Source organism: Lycorma delicatula, chromosome 11 (genome assembly GCF_047948215.1).
Source record: "Lycorma delicatula isolate Av1 chromosome 11, ASM4794821v1, whole genome shotgun sequence".
NCBI lineage: Eukaryota > Metazoa > Arthropoda > Insecta > Hemiptera > Fulgoridae > Lycorma > Lycorma delicatula.
The window spans coordinates 77,025,224-77,045,229 of NC_134465.1; the positions used below are offsets into that span (position 1 = coordinate 77,025,224).

General features: G+C 36.0%; 1 protein-coding gene across 3 annotated transcripts in view; it reads left to right on the forward strand.

Moving 5' to 3' along the window:
* Positions 1–20,006, forward strand: part of LOC142332307 (regulator of telomere elongation helicase 1 homolog) — a 366,979-nt gene that overhangs the window by 14,353 nt on the left and 332,620 nt on the right. For all 3 annotated transcript variants that reach the window (XM_075378664.1, XM_075378663.1, XM_075378665.1), the window contains one exon: positions 1,983–2,190. In XM_075378664.1, coding sequence (XP_075234779.1) covers positions 1,983–2,190 — 208 coding nt within the window. The remainder of the gene's footprint in view (positions 1–1,982; positions 2,191–20,006) is intronic.

The window sequence follows — 20,006 nt, forward strand, 5'->3', positions numbered from 1 at the left end:
GGCTTTGGTGAGGGTGCTCTTAAAATCAGGAAAGGATCCGAGTGAGGTCAGCAGTTATCGGCCTGTCAGCCTCTTGCCGGTAAAGTTGCTTGAAAGGCTGGTTGTCGAACGGCTCTGGGAAAGCATCGATATGAACTCATTTCTAATTCGAGGCTAGTATGGCTTCATGAAAGGGGTTGGTACCGAGGATTGCATCTTAAATGCTCTTGCCGAAGTGAAATGCGCCGACTGTAAATATGTTTTTGCAATTTTTATTGACATAGAAGCAGAATTTCCTTCCTTGTGTTGGAGTTCTGTCCTCTATGAGTTGGAACGCCGCAATGTTCCGTAGCCTTGCAGGCCGTAGTGCGTTACTAGTTGTCGGATCGCACGGCTCTGTTTAGGGATGCGCACCTAGTTGTGGAAAATTCCGTCAACAGGGAAGCCCGTAGGGTACCGTTCTCGGTCCCTTGCTGTGGAACCTGGTATTCGACGGATTTTAGGGACTGACATTCCCGGAAGGGGTCACGGTCCAGGCTTTCGCTGATTACTGTCTCCTGTTAGTTCATGGTAATTCAAAATGGTTTTGTCAACCGCAGAGGGCTGGATGTACATTCAAAATTTAAGGATTTCTGTGTCCAAGACAAAGCTTATGCTTCTCAAGGGTGCAGACAAATAATTATACAGTCGTAACCCCCGTATTAAGTATAAAGGCTGTGTAATCAGTCGAGTTCGAGTTCATAAGTACCTAGGTGTTTTGTTTGATGAGAACCACATTAGCAACCACAATAGGCAAGTAGCGGCGGACGCCGTCTATGTGATGCACAAAGTTAGAAGGATTGCTCGAAAAGATTACGCAATGTCGGGCCGTCATTTGTACATTGTGTACCAAGGTGTCTTCGAAAGTATGATCTCTTACGCGGCGTCCGTTTGGGCGCATAGGTTGGATAGAAATCGAGCATTTATTTAATATTTAAGGAGTGCCCAGCGCAGAGCTTAATTGTATGTACTGGTGTTTTTAAAACAACCTTCTACGAGGCCACTACTGTATTGGGAAAGGCTCTCCCAATCGATTTAGTGGTGAAAGTTCGGGCGGCCATGTGGTAATTGCGAAGAGGCTGGGAGGTCGACGTATTTGGGATGCGGTTTCGAGCCGGGCCTGTACCGAGCGGAACGGTGATCTCAATGCACCGGTTCTAAATTTCGAACAGTTGCCCATTTCCCGCCTTCGGAGGAGGCTTTACAGCCTCGCGATGGAAGCATGGCAGCAAGAATGGCACGCCACGACTAAGGGAAGGTCCTTGTATAGATTTTACAGGATCTGGGGAAATGGTATGCCTCTGCTTCGTTTTTAAGGGCAACGGGAGCCCGAGTGCTCTCCAACCATGTAAATTTAAATCAATATTTGTTTCGGTTCCGCCTGGCACCTGATAAGCTGTGCGTCTGCGGGAAGGTCCAGTCAAATGAGCATATGATGTTTGACTGCTCTTCTCTTGGGCGTGGGGGGGAGGAGGCAGTGACCAGACCACCCTGGAACTTAGAGGTCAAGGGGAAAATTGGCCGCTCATAAACGGTGACTCAGTGTGGAGAGAGCCGCATTGTCGGACCGTGTGGGTGTTCCTCAATGAGGTTGCGTTGTTCAACCGACATCGGTAGATTAGTTAAGGGTAAATTATAATCACTCTTACCGTGCTGCTGTGGGAAGCTAATCCAGAGATAATGGCTGGCCACCAGCCAGATAAAGTTCCAAGCGCTTTAAATGGCTTTCCTTGGCTAGGTGTAATTTTCTTAGGCTCCTCTTGTTAATTTTCATTTCATTTACTTCTCCCTTATTTAGTTTTATGCATTCTATAGGATATTTGGTCCGATTACCACTTTGTAGTTCCTAATAGTACCTGTCATAGGCATTTGTTTTTTGTTGTGTACATTCTTTGTCAAGCCGTACAATTTCTAGCCGCTTTCTACAATTTCCTTTATTAATTTATGCTGTTTTTTTTTTTAAGGGAGTGAATGGAGTATTAGAAAGTCCTACTGGAACTGGAAAAACCTTAAGCTTGCTTTGTTCGTCTTTAGCGTGGCTAGAAATAAAAAAAGCACAAATTCAAGCTACATATCAAATTGCTGCAAGTGGTGGTGAAGAAAAGGATAATGTTCTTTTTCAGTTACTTGCTAAAACTAGTGGTATTACGAAATTAGAATCACAAGTATGGAGTGAGTATCCTTTTAGTGATTAAAATTATTATTAGTATTAATTTAGTGATTTAAAAATTGTAAAATTTATTGTATACTAGACACTGAATAACCGAATCCTTCTTGAACGTTTAAACTGAACTTGCAAGGGTCACTTATACTTGAAGAAAGGAGCTTTTTTTCCTTTCTGATAAATTCTCTGACGTTTTAAATAGAATAGAGTGCTTGTTATTGTACATCATCTTTGGGCAAGTATTTCTAGAGTTCAGTTGAGTATTTCTGAATATCATTTTCTATTCTTATTTTCATTTTTTTTTTGGGTCGTCTGTGGCACCTTCTCTATGCCTGTGGAATAGTCCAGCGTTTTCTAGCAATCAGTTTGGCTGCTTAATTACTGGGTAAAACCTGGCATTTATTGTACTTAATCAGTGTTATTGTTGATGACAAAGAGACAAGGTAATCTCTGACTCCCTTGAGGTCGGTAAAACCGACATGAAAGTCGCCCCAAAAAGGAAGACATGTTCCAGGGTCATTTTTTATGACAACGATCGGCATTTGTCTGAAGAGGAGTTAATGACACTCGTAAGAAAGCAAAATGATGGCTGAATCAACCTTTAAGGTCGAATGTTGATTATTATTTAAATTGGCTAGGCGTGAGGCTGAGCGTTAATATAGCATGTTTGGAATTAGTCGTGGCCTTTTCAAAAACTTAATTTCAGAAGGTAGAATTCATTGATTTCTCTTCATGCAAAGTCAAAGAGTATTTAGATGTTCAACGGTGTTTCAAGTTCTGGCAGTATGGACATAGGGCAAAGTTTTGTAAGCAGTCTGTGGCAGTGTGTTCCCATTGGGAGGGATGAGAGACATAAACGAGATGAATGACCCAAGAAGTCGGAGAATCCAACTTGTGCCAATTGTAAACGTCTTCGGAAGGATTCCAAGCACTCTGAACAGTAAAGACTGTGGTAAACTCAACATCTTCATCGTCACTTTAATATGGCAATTCCTTTAAAAAGAAAAAAAATCAAATTGTAATAATTTATTTATTCGTTTACATTCTCCCAATACCAACGACATGCTTACTTGTTCCCTACATAAATTTAATAACTGATCTTTTTCATCGGTCAATTTTATTATTAAGTTGTTAATTTCTTTTTCATCTCCTGGTACAAATGTAATATAAAATGCACATTCTTCAATCACCAATATCACCAGGATCGACACTCGGTGGAAAATTATACAATGCTATCTTGTGTCTCGTTTTTATTTCCATCCGAAATAATATTACATTTTCCACGAATTACATTTACAGGAGTAGTACGGCGTCAAAAATGATGTCATCCAAGATGGCTGATGGTTGCCATCTTGGATTGTGACGTCGGTGACGCCGTAGCCCGCCAAGATGGCGGTGGACTGCCATCTTCGATTGTGGCGTCTTTTTTGTCGCCGTAGCCCGCAGTCATACCAATCTGATTTTATTAAGACGTTCCTCGAGGATGATCCTGGTCGTCGAGGTGACGATGACAAGGTTTTCGTCGTAGATCGTACACCGGGAGGAGGTGTCTGCTGTGCGTGTTTGCGTGCGTGCGTCAGCGAAACGACGTAGAGAGAGATATTTACCGTGTGGGATGCGGCGCTCGACTAACGAACCGTCCGGCCTACGCGTGACTTTCTTTCCTTATATACGGGAAAACAGAAATAAATTGTTAATTTTTTCCAGGAAATACTTGCTTATCAACTGCACGAACATGTTTTGACATCCTTATCAATCACATCCGTTCGACTCCGATTAAAACAAAAATTATGTTTTCCTTATAAAACAGGAAAAAACACCTGCTTATCTATTGTCCACACATCCGCTCAATTTTTAACAACTATTTTTCCCTATACATATTATCGCTTCACACATGCTTTATCACCGCTTTCAAATTCGCAATAATTTTTCGTCCGCATCCTATATCACCATTGTTGATTTCGGTTGCGTTCCCATATCGTGTGTCCACCATACTAGCGTCATTATGTCATACGGTTTGTCGATTTTCATTTCGCTGACGCTCTTAGTATCTAGATTTTGATGTACCGTCATCGTGTTTAACTGATCGACAAATGTTTTTCTGTAACCGTCAGTCATGAGGATTTTTCTATTACAAGAGCTACTGTTAGAATGATTCTAGAACGGATACGAGTGGCTATTGATACTCCCGGTACATCCGCTTGTCAACGAATAAGTAGATAATAATCGTTATTATTTTCCTTATGATAACGCTAAATAACCACACAATCATGTTTTTTCCTGCTTATCTATTGCACACACATCCGTTCAAGTTTTTACAACTATTTTTTCCTTATAAACAGGAAATGCCTATCACCAATTACCTCCGCTCAAGTTTTAACAACTATTTTTTCCTCATAAACAGGAGACGCTGCTTATTAACCACATAACATGTTTTACATCCTAATCACCAATCACATCCGCTAGACTCCGATTAAAACAAAAACCTAATCTTTTCATTATAAATCAGGTAACCACAGTCAACCCACCACATCCTACCAATTTGTATAAATAATGCAGTTTAACTAGTACACTTCCACTTAGCAGTTAGCAGATGAAGAATTTGTAGTGTACGTAATTAAGAGCGATACACTAGAATTCCTTTCTCCTAATATTGATGAAGTATATGATTATTTTGAATCACTACGTAATAATACATATATGTACCAATGAAGATCTTTTTAGAAAAAAAATGATTGAATACGATAAATTATATAAACCTTTACGAATATAACAATCCTTTTACCAAAAAACGGTGTTTTTCAGAACCACCTTTAACTAAATGTATTTGTGTTAAACTCTCTCCTCACCATTTGTAACACAATTGATAGTGGATAAATCCAATATCATATCGTGTCATGGGCCTTGGAACGACTACATTCAATAAGTGCAATTAGATATTGTTTAAAACAATAGTTACAACTTATTGTATGAGGGTTTAAAGTGTTTTTTGTTTTGTGTATGTGTGCAATATGCTTTGTCGTCGTTAAAAGGACTTTTTTTATAAGAAAAATTGTTTAAATTAAAAAAAAATTCGTTTCGATGAATGACGGTTTTCTTTATCCTTTTCTTCGTCTTTTTGTTTACGTTTCGTATTCTTGTATTAAATAAAATAAAAAGAAGCGATTTGACGTCCTCTCGTATATCGATTGGTTTTAACGTAATCGATTTCTGAGTTTCCATCCGCGTCGTACGCCACCAAGAGAGTTTGGGTATCATCGCCACAGATGTTAGAACAACCTACCTCATCACGTGACCTGAAGAAAAGTCCGCCGTCTGCCGTTACTACATTAGAAGTTCCTTTTCTTTTTTCATTTGCAACAAACACGTTAACAGCTAGTACGTTGTTTTTTCTATGAGGCGTATTGAGATCGTGTACGCCTTTAGGTTACCATGGTAGAAATTGGTAGTATCCGAAAAATAGCACTTATTTACTGTCAATAAGTGCGATAGCTTTATCACCGCTTTCAAATTCGCAATAATTTGTCGTCCGCATCCTATATCACCATCATTGTTGTATTCGGTTGCGTTCCCATATCGTGTGTCCACCATACTTGCGTCATTATGTCATACGGTTTGTCGATTTTCATTTCGCTGACGCTCTTAGTATCTAGATTTTGATGTACCGTCATCGTTTTAACTGATAGACAAATGTTTTTCTGTAACTGTCAGTCATGAGGATTTTTCTATTACAAGAGCTACTGTTAGAATGATTCTAGAACGGATACGAGTGGCTATTGATACCCCCGGTACATCCGCTTGTCAACCAATAAGTAGATAATAATCGTTATTATTTTCCTTATGATAACGCTAAATAACCACACAATCATGTTTTTTCCTGCTTATCTATTGCACACACATCCGTTCAAGTTTTTACAACTATTTTTTCCTTATAAACAGGAAATGCCTATCACCAATTACCTCCGCTCAAGTTTTAACAACTATTTTTTCCTCATAAACAGGAGACGCTGCTTATTAACCACATAACATGTTTTACATCCTAATCACCAATCACATCCGCTAGACTCCGATTAAAACAAAAACCTAATCTTTTCATTATAAATCAGGTAACCACAGTCAACCCACCACATCCTACCAATTTGTATAAATAATGCAGTTTAACTAGTACACTTCCACTTAGCAGTTAGCAGATGAAGAATTTGTAGTGTACGTAATTAAGAGCGATACACTAGAATTCCTTTCTCCTAATATTGATGAAGTATATGATTATTTTGAATCACTACGTAATAATACATATATGTACCAATGAAGATCTTTTTAGAAAAAAAATGATTGAATACGATAAATTATATAAACCTTTACGAATATAACAATCCTTTTACCAAAAAACGGTGTTTTTCAGAACCACCTTTAACTAAATGTATTTGTGTTAAACTCTCTCCTCACCATTTGTAACACAATTGATAGTGGATAAATCCAATATCATATCGTGTCATGGGCCTTGGAACGACTACATTCAATAAGTGCAATTAGATATTGTTTAAAACAATAGTTACAACTTATTGTATGAGGGTTTAAAGTGTTTTTTGTTTTGTGTATGTGTGCAATATGCTTTGTCGTCGTTAAAAGGACTTTTTTTATAAGAAAAATTGTTTAAATTAAAAAAAAATTCGTTTCGATGAATGACGGTTTTCTTTATCCTTTTCTTCGTCTTTTTGTTTACGTTTCGTATTCTTGTATTAAATAAAATAAAAAGAAGCGATTTGACGTCCTCTCGTATATCGATTGGTTTTAACGTAATCGATTTCTGAGTTTCCATCCGCGTCGTACGCCACCAAGAGAGTTTGGGTATCATCGCCACAGATGTTAGAACAACCTACCTCATCACGTGACCTGAAGAAAAGTCCGCCGTCTGCCGTTACTACATTAGAAGTTCCTTTTCTTTTTTCATTTGCAACAAACACGTTAACGGCTAGTACGTTGTTTTTTCTATGAGGCGTATTGAGATCGTGTACGCCTTTACGTAACCATGGTAGAAATTGGTAGTATCCGAAAAATAGCACTTATTTACTGTCAATAAGTGCGATAGCTTTATCACCGCTTTCAACTTCGCAATAATTTTTCGTCCGCATCCTATATCACCATCATTGTTGATTTCGTTTGCGTTCCCATATCGTGTGTCCACCATACTTGCGTCATTATGTCATACGGTTTGTCGATTTTGATTTCGCTGACGCTCTTAGTATCTAGAATTCGATGTACCGTCATCGTGTTTAACTGATCGACAAATGTTTTTCTGTAACCGTCAGTCATGAGGATTTTTCTATTACAAGAGCTACTGTTAGAATGATTCTAGAACGGATACGAGTGGCTATTGATACTCCCGGTACATCCGCTTGTCAACGAATAAGCAGATAATAATCGTTATTATTTTCCTTATGATAACGCTAAATAACCACACAATCATGTTTTTTCCTGCTTATCTATTGCACACACATCCGTTCAAGTTTTTACAACTATTTTTTCCTTATAAACAGGAAATGCCTATCACCAATTACCTCCGCTCAAGTTTAAACAACTGTTTTTTTTTCATAAACAGGAGACGCTGCTTATTAACCACATAACATGTTTTACATCCTAATCACCAATCACATTCGCTAGACTCCGATTAAAACAAAAACCTAATCTTTTCATTATAAATCAGGTAACCACAGTCAACCCACCACATCCTACCAATTTGTATAAATAATGCAGTTTAACTAGTACACTTCCACTTAGCAGTTAGCAGATGAAGAATTTGTAGTGTACGTAATTAAGAGCGATACACTAGAATTCCTTTCTCCTAATATTGATGAAGTATATGATTATTTTGAATCACTACGTAATAATACATATATGTACCAATGAAGATCTTTTTAGAAAAAAAATGATTGAATACGATAAATTATATAAACCTTTACGAATATAACAATCCTTTTACCAAAAAACGGTGTTTTTCAGAACCACCTTTAACTAAATGTATTTGTGTTAAACTCTCTCCTCACCATTTGTAACACAATTGATAGTGGATAAATCCAATATCATATCGTGTCATGGGCCTTGGAACGACTACATTCAATAAGTGCAATTAGATATTGTTTAAAACAATAGTTACAACTTATTGTATGAGGGTTTAAAGTGTTTTTTGTTTTGTGTATGTGTGTAATATGCTTTGTCATCGTTAAAAGGACTTTTTTTATAAGAAAAATTGTTTAAATTAAAAAAAAATTCGTTTCGATGAATGACGGTTTTCTTTATCCTTTTCTTCGTCTTTTTGTTTACGTTTCGTATTCTTGTATTAAATAAAATAAAAAGAAGCGATTTGACGTCCTCTCGTATATCGATTGGTTTTAACGTAATCGATTTCTGAGTTTCCATCCGCGTCGTACGCCACCAAGAGAGTTTGGGTATCATCGCCACAGATGTTAGAACAACCTACCTCATCACGTGACCTGAAGAAAAGTCCGCCGTCTTCCGTTACTACATTAGAAGTTCCTTTTCTTTTTTCATTTGCAACAAACACGTTAACAGCTAGTACGTTGTTTTTTCTATGAGGCGTATTGAGATCGTGTACGCCTTTAGGTTACCATGGTAGAAATTGGTAGTATCCGAAAAATAGCACTTATTTACTGTCAATAAGTGCGATAGCTTTATCACCGCTTTCAAATTCGCAATAATTTGTCGTCCGCATCCTATATCACCATCATTGTTGTATTCGGTTGCGTTCCCATATCGTGTGTCCACCATACTTGCGTCATTATGTCATACGGTTTGTCGATTTTCATTTCGCTGACGCTCTTAGTATCTAGATTTTGATGTACCGTCATCGTTTTAACTGATAGACAAATGTTTTTCTGTAACTGTCAGTCATGAGGATTTTTCTATTACAAGAGCTACTGTTAGAATGATTCTAGAACGGATACGAGTGGCTATTGATACCCCCGGTACATCCGCTTGTCAACCAATAAGTAGATAATAATCGTTATTATTTTCCTTATGATAACGCTAAATAACCACACAATCATGTTTTTTCCTGCTTATCTATTGCACACACATCCGTTCAAGTTTTTACAACTATTTTTTCCTTATAAACAGGAAATGCCTATCACCAATTACCTCCGCTCAAGTTTTAACAACTATTTTTTCCTCATAAACAGGAGACGCTGCTTATTAACCACATAACATGTTTTACATCCTAATCACCAATCACATCCGCTACACTCCGATTATAACAAAAACTTAATCTTTTCCTTATAAACCAGGTAAACACAGTCAACCCACCACATCCTACCAATTTGTATAAATAATGAAGTTTAACTAGTACCTTTCCACTTAGCAGTTAGCAGATGAAGAATTTGTAGTGTACGTAATTAAGAGCGATACACTAGAATTCCTTTCTCCTAATATTGATGAAGTATATGATTATTTTGAATCAGTACGTAATAATACATATATGTACCAATGAAGATCTTTTAAGAAAAAAAAATGATTGAATACGATAAATTATATAAACCTTTACGAATATAACAATCCTTTTACCAAAAAACGGTCTTTTTCAGGACCACCTTTAACTAAATGTATTTGTGTTAAACTCTCTCCTCACCATTTGTAACACAATTGATAGTGGATAAATCCAATATCATATCGTGTCATGGGCCTTGGAACGACTACATTCAATAAGTGCAATTAGATATTGTTTAAAACAATAGTTACAACTTATTGTATGGGGGTTTAAAGTGTTTTTTGTTTTGTGTATGTGTGTAATATGCTTTGTCGTCGTTAAAAGGACTTTTTTTATAAGAAAAATGGTTTAAATTAAAAAAAAATTCGTTTCGATGAATGAAGGTTTTCTTTATCCTTTTCTTCGTCTTTTTGTTTACGTTTCGTATTCTTGTATTAAATAAAATAAAAAGAAGCGATATGACGTCCTCTCGTATATCGATTGGTTTTAACGTAATCGATTTCTGAGTTTCCATCCGCGTCGTACGCCACTACGCCACCAAGAGAGGTTGGGTATCATCGCCACAGATGTTAGAACAATCTACCTCATCACGTGACCCGAAGAAAAGTCCGCCGTCTACCGTTACTACATTAGAAGTTACTTTTCTTTTTTCATTTGCAACAAACACGTTTACAGCTAGTACGTTGTTTTTTCTATGAGGCGTATTGAGATCGTGTACGCCTTTACGTAACCATGGTAGAAATTGGTAGTATCCGAAAAATAGCACTTATTTACTGTCAATAAGTGCGATAGCTTTATCACCGCTTTCAAATTCGCAATAATTTTTCGTCCGCATCCTATATCACCATCATTGTTGATTTCGTTTGCGTTCCCATATCGTGTGTCCACCATACTTGCGTCATTATGTCATACGGTTTGTCGATTTCGCTGACGCTCTTAGTATCTAGATTTTGATGTACCGTCATCGTGTTTAACTGATCGACAAATGTTTTTCTGTAACCGTCAGTCATGAGGATTTTTCTATTACAAGAGCTACTGTTAGAATGATTCTAGAACGGATACGAGTGGCTATTGATACTCCCGGTACATCCGCTTGTCAACCAATAAGTAGATAATAATCGTTATTATTTTCCTTATGATAACGCTAAATAACCACACAATCATGTTTTTTCCTGCTTATCTATTGCACACACATCCGTTCAAGTTTTTACAACTATTTTTTCCTTATAAACAGAAAATGCCTATCACCAATTACCTCAGCTCAAGTTTAAACAACTGTTGTTTTTTCATAAACAGGAGACGCTGCTTATTAACCACATAACATGTTTTACATCCTAATCACCAATCACATCCGCTAGACTCCGATTAAAAAAAAAACCTAATCTTTTCATTATAAATCAGGTAAACACAGTCAACCCACCACATCCTACCAATTTGTATAAATAATGCAGTTTAACTAGTACACTTCCACTTAGCAGTTAGCAGATGAAGAATTTGTAGTGTACGTAATTAAGAGCGATACACTAGAATTCCTTTTTCCTAATATTGATGAAGTATATGATTATTTTGAATCACTACGTAATAATACATATATGTACCAATGAAGATCTTTTTAGAAAAAAAATGATTGAATACGATAAATTATATAAACCTTTACGAATATAACAATCCTTTTACCAAAAAACGGTGTTTTTCAGGACCACCTTTAACTAAATGTATTTGTGTTAAACTCTCTCCTCACCATTTGTAACACAATTGATAGTGGATAAATCCAATATCATATCGTGTCATGGGCCTTGGAACGACTACATTCAATAAGTGCAATTAGATATTGTTTAAAACAATAGTTACAACTTATTGTATGGGGGTTTAAAGTGTTTTTTGTTTTGTGTATGTGTGTAATATGCTTTGTCGTCGTTAAAAGAACTTTTTTTATAAGAAAAATGGTTTAAATTAAAAAAAAATTCGTTTCGATGAATGAAGGTTTTCTTTATCCTTTTCTTCGTCTTTTTGTTTACGTTTCGTATTCTTGTATTAAATAAAATAAAAAGAAGCGATATGACGTCCTCTCGTATATCGATTGGTTTTAACGTAATCGATTTCTGAGTTTCCATCCGCGTCGTACGCCACTACGCCACCAAGAGAGGTTGGGTATCATCGCCACAGATGTTAGAACAATCTACCTCATCACGTGACCTGAAGAAAAGTCCGCCGTCTACCGTTACTACATTAGAAGTTACTTTTCTTTTTTCATTTGCAACAAACACGTTTACAGCTAGTACGTTGTTTTTTCTATGAGGCGTATTGAGATCGTGTACGCCTTTACGTAACCATGGTAGAAATTGGTAGTATCCGAAAAATAGCACTTATTTACTGTCAATAAGTGCGATAGCTTTATCACCGCTTTCAAATTCGCAATAATTTTTCGTCCGCATCCTATATCACCATCATTGTTGATTTCGGTTGCGTTCCCATATCGTGTGTCCACCATACTTGCGTCATTATGTCATACGGTTTGTCGATTTTCATTTCGCTGACGCTCTTAGTATCTAGATTTTGATGTACTGTCATCGTGTTTAACTGATCGACAAATGTTTTTCTGTAACCGTCAGTCATGAGGATTTTTCTATTACAAGAGCTACTGTTAGAATGATTCTAGAACGGATACGAGTGGCTATTGATACTCCCGGTACATCCGCTTGTCAACGAATAAGCAGATAATAATCGTTATTATTTTCCTTATGATAACGCTAAATAACCACACAATCATGTTTTTTCCTGCTTATCTATTGCACACACATCCGTTCAAGTTTTTACAACTATTTTTTCCTTATATACAGGAAATGCCTATCACCAATTACCTCCGCTCAAGTGTTAAACAACTATTTTTTCCTCATAAACAGGAGACGCTGCTTATTAACCACATAACATGTTTTACATCCTAATCACCAATCACATCCGCTAGACTCCGATTAAAACAAAAACCTAATCTTTTCATTATAAATCAGGTAAACACAGTCAACCCACCACATCCTACCAATTTGTATAAATAATGCAGTTTAACTAGTACACTTCCACTTAGTAGTTAGCAGATGAAGAATTTGTAGTGTACGTAATTAAGAGCTTTACACTAGAATTCCTTTTTCCTAATATTGATGAAGTATATGATTATTTTGAATCAGTACGTAATAATACATATATGTACCAATGAAGATCTTTTAAGAAAAAAAAATGATTGAATACGATAAATTATATAAACCTTTACGAATATAACAATCCTTTTACCAAAAAACGGTCTTTTTCAGGACCACCTTTAACTAAATGTATTTGTGTTAAACTCTCTCCTCACCATTTGTAACACAATTGATAGTGGATAAATCCAATATCATATCGTGTCATGGGCCTTGGAACCACTACATTCAATAACTGCAATTAGATATTGTTTAAAACAATTGTTACAACTTATTGTATGGGGGTTTAAAGTGTTTTTTGTTTTGTGTATGTGTGTATTATGCTTTGTCGTAGTTAAAAGGACTTTTTTTATAAGAAAAATGGTTTAAATTAAAAAAAAATTCGTTTCGATGAATGACGGTTTTCTTTATCCTTTTCTTCGTCTTTTTGTTTACGTTTCGTATTCTTGTATTATTTTTTTTTTTTTTTTTTTTTTGTCTTCAGTCATTTGACTGGTTTGATGCAGCTCTCCAAGATTCCCTATCTAGTGCTAGTCGTTTCATTTCAGTATACCCTCTACATCCTACATCCCTAACAATTTGTTTTACATATTCCAAACGTGGCCTGCCTACCCAATTTTTCCCTTCTACCTGTCCTTCCAAAATTAAAGCGACTATTCCAGGATGCCTTAGTATGTGGCCTATAAGTCTGTCTCTTCTTTTAACTATATTTTTCCAAATGCTTCTTTCTTCATCTATTTGCCGCAATACCTCCTCATTTGACACTTTATCCACCCATCTGATTTTTAACATTCTCCTATAGCACCACATTTCGAAAGCTTCTAACCTTTTCTTCTCAGATACTCCAATTGTCCAAGTTTCACTTCCATATAAAGCGACACTCCAAACATACACTTTCAAAAATCTTTTCCTGACATTTAAATTAATTTTTGATGTAAACAACTTATATTTCTTACTGAAGGCTCGTTTAGCTTGTGCTATTCGGCATTTTATATCGCTCCTGCTTCGTCCATCTTTAGTAATTCTACTTCCCAAATAACAAAATTCTTCTACCTCCATAATCTTTTCTCCTCCTATTTTCACATTCAGCGGTCCATCTTTGTTATTTCTACTACATTTCATTACTTTTGTTTTGTTCTTGTTTATTTTCATGCGATAGTTCTTGCGTAGGACTTCATCTATGCCGTTCATTGTTTCTTCTAAATCCTTTTTATTCTCGGCTAGAATTACTATATCATCAGCAAATCGTAGCATCTTTATCTTTTCACCTTGTACTGTTACACCGAATCTAAATTGTTCTTTAACATCATTAACTGCTAGTTCCATGTAAAGATTAAAAAGTAACGGAGATAGAGAACATCCTTGTCGGACTCCCTTTCTTATTATGGCTTCTTTCTTATGTTCTTCAATTGCTACTGTTGCTGTTTGGTTCCTGTACATGTTAGCAATTGTTCTTCTATCTCTGTATTTGAACCCTAATTTTTTTAAAATGCTGAACATTTTATTCCAGTCTACGTTATCGAATGCCTTTTCTAGGTCTATAAACGCCAAGTATGTTGGTTTGTTTTTCTTTAATCTTCCTTCTACTATTAATCTGAGGCCTAAAATTGCTTCCCTTGTCCCTATACTTTTCCTGAAACCAAATTGGTCTTCTCCTAACACTTCCTCCACTCTCCTCTCAATTCTTCTGTATAGAATTCTAGTTAAGATTTTTGATGCATGACTAGTTAAACTAATTGTTCTGTATTCTTCACATTTATCTGCCCCTGATTTCTTTGGTATCATTACCATAACACTTTTTTTGAAGTCTGACGGAAATTCCCCTTTGTATTAAATAAAATAAAAAGAAGCGATATGACGTCCTCTCGTATATCGATTGGTTTTAACGTAATCGATTTCTGAGTTTCCATCCGCGTCGTACGCCACTACGCCACCAAGAGAGGTTGGGTATCATCGCCACAGATGTTAGAACAATCTACCTCATCACGTGACCTGAAGAAAAGTCCGCCGTCTACCGTTACTACATTAGAAGTTACTTTTCTTTTTTCATTTGCAACAAACACGTTTACAGCTAGTACGTTGTTTTTTCTATGAGGCGTATTGAGATCGTGTACGCCTTTACGTAACCATGGTAGAAATTGGTAGTATCCGAAAAATAGCACTTATTTACTGTCAATAAGTGCGATAGCTTTATCACCGCTTTCAAATTCGCAATAATTTTTCGTCCGCATCCTATATCACCATCATTGTTGATTTCGTTTGCGTTCCCATATCGTGTGTCCACCATACTTGCGTCATTATGTCATACGGTTTGTCGATTTTCATTTCGCTGACGCTCTTAGTATCTAGATTTTGATGTACCGTCATCGTGTTTAACTGATCGACAAATGTTTTTCTGTAACCGTCAGTCATGAGGATTTTTCTATTACAAGAGCTACTGTTAGAATGATTCTAGAACGGATACGAGTGGCTATTGATACTCCCGGTACATCCGCTTGTCAACGAATAAGCAGATAATAATCGTTATTATTTTCCTTATGATAACGCTAAATAACCACACAATCATGTTTTTTCCTGCTTATCTATTGCACACACATCCGTTCAAGTTTTTACAACTATTTTTTCCTTATAAACAGGAAATGCCTATCACCAATTACCTCCGCTCAAGTTTAAACAACTGTTTTTTTTTCATAAACAGGAGACGCTGCTTATTAACCACATAACATGTTTTACATCCTAATCACCAATCACATCCGCTACACTCCGATTATAACAAAAACTTAATCTTTTCCTTATAAACCAGGTAAACACAGTCAACCCACCACATCCTACCAATTTGTATAAATAATGAAGTTTAACTAGTACCTTTCCACTTAGCAGTTAGCAGATGAAGAATTTGTAGTGTACGTAATTAAGAGCGATACACTAGAATTCCTTTCTCCTAATATTGATGAAGTATATGATTATTTTGAATCAGTACGTAATAATACATATATGTACCAATGAAGATCTTTTAAGAAAAAAAAATGATTGAATACGATAAATTATATAAACCTTTACGAATATAACAATCCTTTTACCAAAAAACGGTCTTTTTCAGGACCACCTTTAACTAAATGTATTTGTGTTAAACTCTCTCCTCACCATTTGTAACACAATTGATAGTGGATAAATCCAATATCATATCGTGTCATGGGCCTTGGAACGACTACATTCAATAAGTGCAATTAGATATTGTTTAAAACAATAGTTACAACTTATTGTATGGGGGTTTAAAGTGTTTTTTGTTTTGTGTATGTGTGTAATATGCTTTGTCGTCGTTAAAAGGACTTTTTTTATAAGAAAAATGGTTTAAATTTAAAAAAAATTCGTTTCGATGAATGACGGTTTTCTTCGTCCTTTTCTTCGTCTTTTTGTTTACGTTTCGTATTCTTGTATTAAATAAAATAAAAAGAAGCGATATGACGTCCTCTCGTATATCGATTGGTTTTAACGTAATCGATTTCTGAGTTTCCATCCGCGTCGTACGCCACTACGCCACCAAGAGAGGTTGGGTATCATCGCCACAGATGTTAGAACAATCTACCTCATCACGTGACCTGAAGAAAAGTCCGCCGTCTACCGTTACTACATTAGAAGTTACTTTTCTTTTTTCATTTGCAACAAACACGTTTACAGCTAGTACGTTGTTTTTTCTATGAGGCGTATTGAGATCGTGTACGCCTTTACGTAACCATGGTAGAAATTGGTAGTATCCGAAAAATAGCACTTATTTACTGTCAATAAGTGCGATAGCTTTATCACCGCTTTCAAATTCGCAATAATTTTTCGTCCGCATCCTATATCACCATCATTGTTGATTTCGGTTGCGTTCCCATATCGTGTGTCCACCATACTTGCGTCATTATGTCATACGGTTTGTCGATTTTGATTTCGCTGACGCTCTTAGTATCTAGATTTTGATGTACCGTCATCGTGTTTAACTGATCGACAAATGTTTTTCTGTAACCGTCAGTCATGAGGATTTTTCTATTACAAGAGCTACTGTTAGAATGATTCTAGAACGGATACGAGTGGCTATTGATACTCCCGGTACATCCGCTTGTCAACGAATAAGCAGATAATAATCGTTATTATTTTCCTTATGATAACGCTAAATAACCACACAATCATGTTTTTTCCTGCTTATCTATTGCACACACATCCGTTCAAGTTTTTACAACTATTTTTTCCTTATAAACAGGAAATGCCTATCACCAATTACCTCCGCTCAAGTTTAAACAACTATTTTTTCCTCATAAACAGGAGACGCTGCTTATTAACCACATAACATGTTTTACATCCTAATCACCAATCACGTCCGCTACACTCCGATTATAACAAAAACTTAATCTTTTCCTTATAAACCAGGTAAACACAGTCAACCCACCACATCCTACCAATTTGTATAAATAATGAAGTTTAACTAGTACCTTTCCACTTAGCAGTTAGCAGATGAAGAATTTGTAGTGTACGTAATTAAGAGCGATACACTAGAATTCCTTTCTCCTAATATTGATGAAGTATATGATTATTTTGAATCAGTACGTAATAATACATATATGTACCAATGAAGATCTTTTAAGAAAAAAAAATGATTGAATACGATAAATTATATAAACCTTTACGAATATAACAATCTTTTTACCAAAAAACGGTCTTTTTCAGGACCACCTTTAACTAAATGTATTTGTGTTAAACTCTCTCCTCACCATTTGTAACACAATTGATAGTGGATAAATCCAATATCATATCGTGTCATGGGCCTTGGAACCACTACATTCAATAACTGCAATTAGATATTGTTTAAAACAATAGTTACAACTTATTGTATGGGGGTTTAAAGTGTTTTTTGTTTTGTGTATGTGTGTATTATGCTTTGTCGTCGTTAAAAGGACTTTTTTTATAAGAAAAATGGTTTAAATTAAAAAAAAATTCGTTTCGATGAATGACGGTTTTCATTATCCTTTTCTTCGTCTTTTTGTTTACGTTTCGTATTCTTGTATTAAATAAAATAAAAAGAAGCGATATGACGTCCTCTCGTATATCGATTGGTTTTAACGTAATCGATTTCTGAGTTTCCATCCGCGTCGTACGCCACTACGCCACCAAGAGAGGTTGGGTATCATCGCCACAGATGTTAGAACAATCTACCTCATCACGTGACCTGAAGAAAAGTCCGCCGTCTGCCGTTACTACATTAGAAGTTCCTTTTCTTTTTTCATTTGCAACAAACACGTTAACAGCTAGTACGTTGTTTTTTCTATGAGGCGTATTGAGATCGTGTACGCCTTTAGGTTACCATGGTAGAAATTGGTAGTATCCGAAAAATAGCACTTATTTACTGTCAATAAGTGCGATAGCTTTATCACCGCTTTCAAATTCGCAATAATTTGTCGTCCGCATCCTATATCACCATCATTGTTGAATTCGGTTGCGTTCCCATATCGTGTGTCCACCATACTTGCGTCATTATGTCATACGGTTTGTCGATTTTCATTTCGCTGACGCTCTTAGTATCTAGATTTTGATGTACCGTCATCGTTTTAACTGATAGACAAATGTTTTTCTGTAACTGTCAGTCATGAGGATTTTTCTATTACAAGAGCTACTGTTAGAATGATTCTAGAACGGATACGAGTGGCTATTGATACTCCCGGTACATCCGCTTGTCAACCAATAAGTAGATAATAATCGTTTTTACTTTCCTTATGATAACGCTAAATAACCACACAATCATGTTTTTTCCTGCTTATCTATTGCACACACATCCGTTCAAGTTTTTACAACTATTTTTTCCTTATAAACAGGAAATGCCTATCACCAATTACCTCCGCTCAAGTTTTAACAACTATTTTTTCCTCATAAATAGGAGACGCTGCTTATTAACCACATAACATGTTTTACATCCTAATCACCAATCACATCCGCTACACTCCGATTATAACAAAAACTTAATCTTTTCCTTATAAACCAGGTAAACACAGTCAACCCACCACATCCTACCAATTTGTATAAATAATGAAGTTTAACTAGTACCTTTCCACTTAGCAGTTAGCAGATGAAGAATTTGTAGTGTACGTAATTAAGAGCGATACACTAGAATTCCTTTCTCCTAATATTGATGAAGTATATGATTATTTTGAATCAGTACGTAATAATACATATATGTACCAATGAAGATCTTTTAAGAAAAAAAAATGATTGAATACGATAAATTATATAAACCTTTACGAATATAACAATCTTTTTACCAAAAAACGGTCTTTTTCAGGACCACCTTTAACTAAATGTATTTGTGTTAAACTCTCTCCTCACCATTTGTAACACAATTGATAGTGGATAAATCCAATATCATATCGTGTCATGGGCCTTGGAACCACTACATTCAATAACTGCAATTAGATATTGTTTAAAACAATAGTTACAACTTATTGTATGGGGGTTTAAAGTGTTTTTTGTTTTGTGTATGTGTGTAATATGCTTTGTCGTCGTTAAAAGGACTTTTTTTATAAGAAAAATGGTTTAAATTAAAAAAAAATTCGTTTCGATGAATGAAGGTTTTCTTTATCCTTTTCTTCGTCTTTTTGTTTACGTTTCGTATTCTTGTATTAAATAAAATAAAAAGAAGCGATATGACGTCCTCTCGTATATCGATTGGTTTTAACGTAATCGATTTCTGAGTTTCCATCCGCGTCGTACGCCACTACGCCACCAAGAGAGGTTGGGTATCATCGCCACAGATGTTAGAACAATCTACCTCATCACGTGACCTGAAGAAAAGTCCGCCGTCTACCGTTACTACATTAGAAGTTACTTTTCTTTTTTCATTTGCAACAAACACGTTTACAGCTAGTACGTTGTTTTTTCTATGAGGCGTATTGAGATCGTGTACGCCTTTACGTAACCATGGTAGAAATTGGTAGTATCCGAAAAATAGCACTTATTTACTGTCAATAAGTGCGATAGCTTTATCACCGCTTTCAAATTCGCAATAATTTTTCGTCCGCATCCTATATCACCATCATTGTTGATTTCGTTTGCGTTCCCATATCGTGTGTCCACCATACTTGCGTCATTATGTCATACGGTT